Here is an 8,544-nt window from a genome sequence, read left to right as displayed (position 1 = left end):
ATCGTCCGATCAATGCTATTTGCAACCATTAGAGTGACGGGTGATGGTTTATGATAAATTTTCGTCAAGTGGTAAAATTTTGAAGCCTTTACTAAAATGTAGTGGTATTTTGCAATTTTCTCTAATTTTGGCCCCTTTGATTTATATAAAATTTGTATAGTAATTGTGTAGTATTTAGATTATATAGGCCAGGGAGAAATTCAATTTGGCACATGGGTCCATATGCTCCCGCCTCTCAAAAAAATATTTTGAAATGTAAAAAAATTCATCTTTACATCTTGACATCCTATGTGCGTACATCAAGTTTTGCGAAAAAACGACATTTCTTGTGGCTTGTGTAATAAAAGACAAAAAAAAATCACGTAAACATCTTTTTTTGACATCAAAATTTGTGTTTTTTTACACATGGCACAAAACATATCGATTTTCCGTGGAACAACTTTGTGAGGACAAAGAAAGTCGAGAGGGTACAAGCTAAATTTGTTTTCCGATTTTTTGACATTTGAAAATATATAAAAAAAATTGAAAAACCGGGAGCATCAAAACACCAGTCCCAAACTTTCCTACATAATTTGTTTGATTCATAGGAATATATCCTATAGAAACTAATCCTATAGGAATATTTTAGTATAAAATCCTATAGAAAAAATATTAAATCATACCTCATGAAAAATTAAGTTGCTACAATCAAACACACTTCATTTTCCCATAGGATTCAAATATGCATGTCATCTCCCTATGTTATTTCCATTTCTATGTTTTTCCTATCCTATAAGTCAAAGGAGCCCTTAAGGGTACCAGAAAAGGTCTTATATGTGGTTAACTTCAAGCTGCATTTCGTATTTATTACTGGTAAGATTCATTTTGCTATTTGTTATCTAGCGAAATTAAATTCTTTGAAATCTGGACAAGTTTCTTTTGTTGCACCAAAGAAGAACGAAAAACGATGGATAATATACACATACAAAATGTAAGCGGAAGAAGATTGCAGTTTCTCCAACCTTTCTTTTTCCTCAATGGCAAGGTTGCCAATTTTCATTAAAGAATTAGAATTGTTATAGAGAAGTAGAAAATATTACACAAAAACGACTACTCACGCAGTAAGATGACACTTGAACGCTTAACACCCAAAGATCGGCCTCCGACTTGATGTGGACGAAGATAAGCATCGGCATGGCTGGAGCATGCGGAAAATGCCTGCATTTCGCTCGTTCCAGAAATACTTTGCATTCAGACAAAAGTTTTTTCTCTGAAACAAAGCTTGAATTTCTTTTGGCCACCGCCCCATTCGCCCAATAGTATTTTTTGTAGATCTCAGTCACCTAAAATTACACCTTGCTCGGTATTGAGCTCGTGCAGCTTGGCAAAATCAAAGTTACTGCAGTACTACTGTTTAGTCTGCTGACTATATATGGACTGACGTTGGACGAGGACGGTTTTCAATCTCCATTAATTAAGCCGAGCTGCTGAGATGTGATGATGGATCATTGGTCGTCTTCTCCGTCCTTGATCAGGTTACAGACGTCCGAGCACTCCACCAGGCTGCAATTCATATGTACGCACAATGTTCAGAGTCGCACGCCCAAGTGATGACCACAACTGGTGTCACTCAACAGGTGAAGAGTTTTATTGTCTGAATGTTCCTACTGCACGTACCAGTACTGCCGGCTTCGGAAACCATCCTTGAACACCACCAGTGGTCTGGACGCATGCAAGCAATTCCAACAGTTCGTCAGTCACAGACAGAGGTTAGCACGTTCAGCAAGAGCAAGGTAGCTAGCTAGAAAAGCTGACCGTGGAGCCGGCGATTGATAGACTGGAGAAGAACAATTACCTTCTGACGTTGAAGGGGCCTCCGACGCCGGGCGCACCGGCGCCGCCGAGGACGCAGGTGCTGACGCACTTGGAGGTGCACCGCGCCGCCTCGGGCGACCTCGGGTGCTTGATCCGCTCCGCCTCCTTGCCCTCCTCCCCGGAGAGCGTCCCCGGAACGTTGCGAAATGTGTCCTTCGGTGCCGCTTCCGAAGCCTTCTGCGGTTGCGCCGGCGACGCCACCGCGAGCACGACGGCCAGTGCCACGACCGCCGGCGCCTGCAGCAGCCTAGCGACGCCGGACGTCGGCCGTGCCGGCCTTGGCGCCGTGGCAGCTGGTTTCGTCGGCCGCATCGGTTCACTCTGTAGCTGGTCCCAGCTCCCAAGCCATGCGTGGCTAAGCCTGACTGAAACTCTCGAGAGCTCGGAGCCTCGAGCTTCTCTGCTTACGTGGAGTCTCCGTAGCCAAACGGCCTCTTCTATCTCTTGTACGGTCTCCCTCTCAACCTGTTTCGAAGTGACAAGAAAATTTCGTATGTGTCTGAAGCTGCTGACTGATTTAGGTGAGTTCAGCCCTGCTTCTGGTAGTTGCAGTAAAAAATACACATGCTCGCGCACACACTCACACGCACGTCATTCAGATAATTAGTAACCGCTGAGCGTGCAGCACATCTGTAATGGAAGCCAACCTAAAATGTGCCAAACTGAAAGCCAGGTCAGTGTTGGACCACTGATCGATTTTACGGGGAGACTTGTATAGGATCATAAGATCAGCTCACAAAAATATATTTAAAAAATGCAAAAAAATATTGAATAAAATTATACAACATACTTATGGACAATATCTACAACTCTAAAAGATTTCAGCTCAAACCTCAATCTACATTTAGAAAAACAAAAAAATAAATTCCACTGTGAATAGTGTCAGCTTTAGGAGAATAGTATTTCACACTATTCATTGCCAAATTTATCCTTTTTAGCTCTCTAAATGTAGGTCGAATTTAAAGCCACAGTTTTTAGGTGTTGCATATATAACACCGATATATGTTGTCAATTTTTTTGAAAACTTTTGAACATGTTTTCTGTCTTAAAAAATTGATCTCATAGATCCTACCAAAGTTGTCCCCTCTATTTTACATTGGTGACCTTCTCAGTCATTATGGGTTTGGTCGATCGATCAACTTAGAGCATGTCTAGCAGGCCCCTCAAAACGCGTGCACCCCATATAATTCCGGCGGGATAGGGGGTGAGGGCGAAATGGGCCGTCTAGCAGGCCCCGTATTCGGGCCGGCCCATATCGGCAGAATACGGGGCCCGTTAAACCCACCCTGCCGCCCCCTACAAATACAGGGTGAAGGTGCGAGTGGGGGTCCAACCCCTCACTCGCAACCCTAGCCCCGCCGTCCGCCGCGGCCTCCCCGCACCCACTCCGGTGAGCAATTCGCACGCGCATGCCGCCGCATTTGCACCGCCGCCGGCCATGAGCGCACAGCGGAGGAGTAGCGTCTCGCCCGCCGCCGGATCGAAGCGATCCCGCGAGCCGGCCACGATCGAGGAGGCGTGGCGCCGCCACTGCAAGTTCTCCGTCGCCGGGAGTTGTCGTGCGGCGTGAAAGTACGCCGGCTCCAACTGGGTGCCGCCGACGCTCCGGGACTTTGCGGAGGGCGGCCGCTACCACAAGGTCGACCCACCGCTGAAGCCGATGAGCGGCAGCAATTTCAACAAGTGGCGGAGCGCGTGGGATCAGGAGTGCGCGTGGAAGGTCACATGGGAGGGGAGCTCCAGCGGCGGAGCGCCGCGAGCCGGCGACGAGGAAGAGGAGGCGGAGGAGGGGGAGGACCCCCTCTTCTTGGAGGCGGTGGCCGCGTCCAAGAAGGAGGCCGCCGACAAGGCTCGGACGGAGGCGGAGGAGGCGGCGCAGGCCATCGCCGTCGTCGAGGAGATGAAGGCTCGGGAGGCCGCCGCCACTGCCAAAATCGTCATCCTCGACGACTAGGTGACATTGTAGAAGTCGTGATCCAGTAGGATCGCATTTTGTATATCCCTATCTATGATCAATGTGAAGAACTATCTATGAATTCTTCCGGGTTCTGCAATTTTTAAAAATACGGGGTGAAATAAGGGGTCTGTTAGACGGAATGGTTCGTGCGTGACAACTTTTTTAATATAGGGTCTTGTACTCGCTCGATACTGGACGAGTAAATAAGGGGTCTGTTAGACATGCTCTTAGGCAGACACCCATCCCGTGACTATATCTGCATCCCCTCCAAACAGCCCCGTGGCTGCAAAAAAATCAAGTGTTTAGAGTCTCGGGTGCAGCGGAAGTTGTGACCCGCACGCTAGTAAAAGCAGTCCCGGGCTAGACCAGGTAGGAACGCTTGGTTCGTTCGTTCACTTGGACGTAGGCGCCAACGGTGCGAAAAGCGGAAATGGTGTGCATGTGGAAGACCGACGCAAGATGGCGGGAGAAATTAAAATCGCTGGCTGGGTTTCGGGACAAAGCTAGTATCACCTCCTCTATTCGGTCATCTCCTAGAAAAACATCCTCATTTTCTCTCAAAACATCGATGGTGGTAGAAGTTCCTCATATCTATCTCACCCGTTGATTCCCTCAACTCCAACGGAAAGGTCGGCCTTGTACGTCGCAGCAATTGGTATCCTCCATCTCCAACTCAAGATCCGTGGGCGAGCTCTTCCTCTCCTCTGACCCCCGCTACTCTCCCTTGTGCGCAATAGTGGACGTAAAACACCGCCTCCTCCCCTACTTGTTGTCTCTTTTGTTAGTTGATAGTATGTACGGTAGATTTAGCAAACATTCATGTTAGATTTAATTGAATAGGTCAATCGGATGAGTCTAATCCACCAGGCAGCAACACTGGTAGCTACGATTCAGGCCTAGATCCGGCCTCCTTCATCACAAAAGAGTAGTTAGGCGAGCACTAGTAGGAAAACCATTATAGGTAGAAATGGCATCTGTGGCGCACGTAGAAAATATGCTCCACAAAAATTATTTCTGTGGCGCACTTTCTGTGGCGCATATACGAGTGGTGCGCCACAGAACTTTGCCTTTCTGTGGCGCATGTGGATGGATGCGCCACAGAATCTCCATGGGGCTCATGCGGGTCCAGCGCTGCACATGAGCGAAGGGAATTTTGTGGCGCATCTGCCACATGCGTTACAGAAAGTCAAAATTTTGTGGCGCATATGCTCACATGCGCCACAGAAAGTCAAACTTATGTTATGTGACGCATATGGGCATATGCGCCACAGAAGTTCATCTTTCTGTGGCACACTAGGCATATGCGCCACAGAAATTTGACGTGATTTTTTCTCCCCACGCAACTCCATCGCCTCCCCCCCACGTGGATCACCTTTTTTAGCACTGTAAAAAAAGAAATATATATCAAAAAATAAAATCCTTCGAGGTGCCCAAGTATTATGTCATCTAGCACCAATGAAAATTAACAAATATGAATTTCGACTTTTTTTTTTGCAAAATTGCGTTGGAAAATCATCAAACAGGATTTCTGATTGCATACGAACTCGAAAAAAACTCGCATAATATATCAACATATAATATATCAACATGTTCCCACGAAAATTCTACATCCGAATTCACCTGGGCTTGCCCGGTTGGACAATTTTTAGAATCGCCAAAAGATACGGCAATTTAATGATTTTTTGCTGCAAAATAGAAAATTCGAAGAAAAAAAATCTGTGGCGCACCATGTGGACATGCGCCACAGAATTCTTAGCCGAATTTTTGAATTTCCCCGGCGCCAATCTCCTCCTCCACTTCTCCTCCACCACTTCTCCTCCACCACTTCTCCTCTCACTTCTCCATCTCCTCATTTCTGCTCCTTCTCCTCCACTTCTCCTCCCACCACCACCACCTCCTCCCTTCTTCTCCACCACCACCACCTCCTCCTCCCTTCTTCTCCAGCGACCACCACCACCTTCTCCTCCTCCTCCGGCGACCACCACCACCTCCTCCTCCTCCGGCCACCACCACCACCTCCTCCTCCTCCTCCTCCGGCAACCACCACCACCTCCTCCTCCACCTCCTCCTCCGGCCACCACCACCACCACCACTACCTCCTCCTCCTCCACCACCACCACCACCACCTCCTCCTCCTCCTCCTCCTCCTACTCCTCCTCCTCCTCCACCACCACCACCACCACCACCACCACCTCCTCCGGCCGGCCTCCTCCTCCTCCCACCCCACCCCACCCCACCCCACCCACCCAACCACTCACCTTCCGGAGATATTCCAAAAAAAAACCAGCGAAATTCCGACGGTCCTAGATCTAGATCTAGATCTGGCCGCTACTTTTTTAAAAAATTAAAAAAAATTGTGGCGCATATTGGCATGGTGCGCCACAGAAGTTTTCAAGAAAATTCTGTGGCACATATTGACCTAGTGCGCCAAAAAAGTTTCAAAAATTCCGTGGCGCATGTACATATGCGTCACAGAATTCAAATACTAGTCGCGTGGCAACTGTGGCGACCTGGATATGCGCCACATAATTGAAATTTGGTGCGCCATAGTTAGCCTATTTTCCACTAGTGGAGCTGCCTATCAGGCAGTGACTTATGGTCCTATGCTTGTCCGAGATCAGGAGATGATTTTCAATCTTGAGTACATCTACAACATGAACGATGTTGAGGTTGTCCAAATGCTTTGGATGAAAAGAGTCACTTCCATGAACTTGTCAAGTGGTTTAGGGAGAGAATATTGTTGCAAGATAGCATCAACACTTGCGTAGAAGAGCAAATTTCTATGTTCATTCATGTTGTTGGCCATAACTAGATGTTTAGAGTGATCCACAACACATTCGGGAGATCCATAGAGACTATTTCCATCGAGCCACCTTTTGGTGAAACGCCAAGCAAGATAGGAAATAGCTGCAGATGGTATCCATACTTCGTGTTGAGCACAAATAATGCTTTGTCATTTGTTCAGAATACCACAATTAATGCACAAAATCATGTTTGTTTGTTGTAGTCATGATTTTTTGTTCTTGTCATTGCATGAATGTACTGGCGCAATCAATGGTACACATGTGATTGATAGAGTGCCGAAAGTATAATCAGCATCATACATAGGAAGGAAGCATTACACCAATCATATTAATTTTGATCTCAAGTTCACATATGTACTAGCTAGTTGGGAAGAATCAGCCCATGATGCAAACGTTCTTACTGACAACTAGCGGACATAACATGGATGTATTAGATGGCCTCATAGTGCGGTATCCATTTTGCTAAATTGGTAGACTTGTAGAGTTGGGCATCTCGTATATTTATAGAAATAGGTAGTGGGGTCACCTATTTATGTATTATACATTCTAGATCATAGAAGTGTGTGATTTTTATTTTAGAAATTAGTATGAACCCTTGATACACCAGGTGGTACCATAACATCAAATCATATGCAAACTAGATTCTTCGGTGATTATTGCCATAGACGATGCATAAGTTATTAACTTAATCAGTGGCGGATCGGAGACGGGGGACCGGAGGGGCCCTGGTCCCCTAACACCATTGAACTTTTTTTCCCCAAAATTTGATGTGAAGTGTAGATTTAAAAAATGCTCTAACAATGCTCCTTCAACATGCAAAATAACACATTCCTACCTCCGCCCCTGAACTTATTACCAAGCCCAATGTGCAAGAAATTTACCGAAGGTTAAATTTGTACTCTAGAAATCGGTATGTATATGCTTGCCTAATCATACACAATAAACTACTATTAAGAAATTTGTTAGAATATATGTTTTAGAGAACATTACAGTAATCACTACAACAAAAACATGCCGTAGAGACATTTTTATAGAGACACTCGCCACTATGTCTCTTAAATCCTAATCCAATTTGATATAGAGGTATTGATAGAGACACTTTAGAGAGTGCCTTAGCAATAGAGACATCTACCTAGAGACATTCTCTGAAATGTCTCTTAGTTTGAATGTAAAGGCATTTTAAGAGACATTATTGAAAATGCCTAAAAAATAGAGACATCTCATTGGAGACAATATATATTCATACTATCTTTATCATCTCTATAAAGGCATTACAAGAGACAATTTTGATAATGCCCCAACGATAGAGTCATTTTTAGAGACACTACTCGTGCCTATTTTACTAACAGAAACATAACTAATGATGCCTTAAAAGAGAGAAGCATAGCATCAACATGATAATACAATCATGAGGAAAAAATTGGAAGCTTCAACACCTTCGCAACTCTCACAACAAAATTAATGTTTTGAATCCTTTCATCACTCTAGACACCTTACTTGGATCACCGTCCCTCATTTCCACGTTACGTGCCAGTTTCATTAGCTTTCATGAAGAAAACATGGTCATGTCACAAAAGTATTTAAGTCCATGAAACCAATGTTTCGTCATGTAATATCTAGCAGCAAGATCCGTAAAAGGAAGAGGAAATCGATAAAAAAAACTTCGATACACAAGGCACGAGTGAAACCTGGAACCTTCTCTCGACACATGTGTGTGTGCCTTACAAGTATACTAATTATTTTTTGTTGGTTTATAAGGATTATAGATTTTTATAAAAATTATAGGTAACTTAGGTTAGTTTATGACTCATAGATGGAAAAACTCAAATATTTTGCACTAAAAATTCAAACTTTCATTTGCATATTATTGATTTTTTTAGTAATACATAAATTCGGTTGAAGATTTGTAAACAGAATTCATGGGACAAG

General features: G+C 44.8%; 1 protein-coding gene across 1 annotated transcript; it reads right to left on the bottom strand.

Annotated features, from left to right (window-relative positions):
* Positions 1-985: 985 nt before the first annotated feature.
* On the bottom strand, positions 986-2,279 carry LOC127308426 (uncharacterized). Its single transcript, XM_051339249.2, has 3 exons — positions 1,835-2,279; positions 1,657-1,701; positions 986-1,542 (listed from the first exon to the last, which is right to left on the bottom strand). Exons 1-3 carry the CDS (start codon positions 2,164-2,166, stop codon positions 1,485-1,487), a joined length of 435 nt encoding a protein of 144 aa, XP_051195209.1. The 5' UTR covers positions 2,167-2,279; the 3' UTR covers positions 986-1,484.
* Between the last annotated feature and the right edge of the window lie 6,265 nt (positions 2,280-8,544).

This window comes from Lolium perenne, chromosome 6 (assembly GCF_019359855.2).
Source record: "Lolium perenne isolate Kyuss_39 chromosome 6, Kyuss_2.0, whole genome shotgun sequence".
NCBI classification, from domain to species: Eukaryota; Viridiplantae; Streptophyta; class Magnoliopsida; order Poales; family Poaceae; genus Lolium; species Lolium perenne.
The sequence above is the reverse complement of the archived record's forward strand: the minus strand, read 5'-3'. Positions and strand labels throughout refer to the sequence as shown.

Coding starts and splice junctions, on each gene's coding strand:
- LOC127308426 (XM_051339249.2), bottom strand. CDS start 2,166: ATGCGGCCGACGAAACCAGCTGCCACGGCGCCAAGGCCGGCACGGCCG. Junction 1,702..1,834: donor GGCCCCTTCAACGTCAGAAG/GTAATTGTTCTT, acceptor GCATGCGTCCAG/ACCACTGGTGGTGTTCAAGG. Junction 1,543..1,656: donor TTCCGAAGCCGGCAGTACTG/GTACGTGCAGTA, acceptor TATGAATTGCAG/CCTGGTGGAGTGCTCGGACG.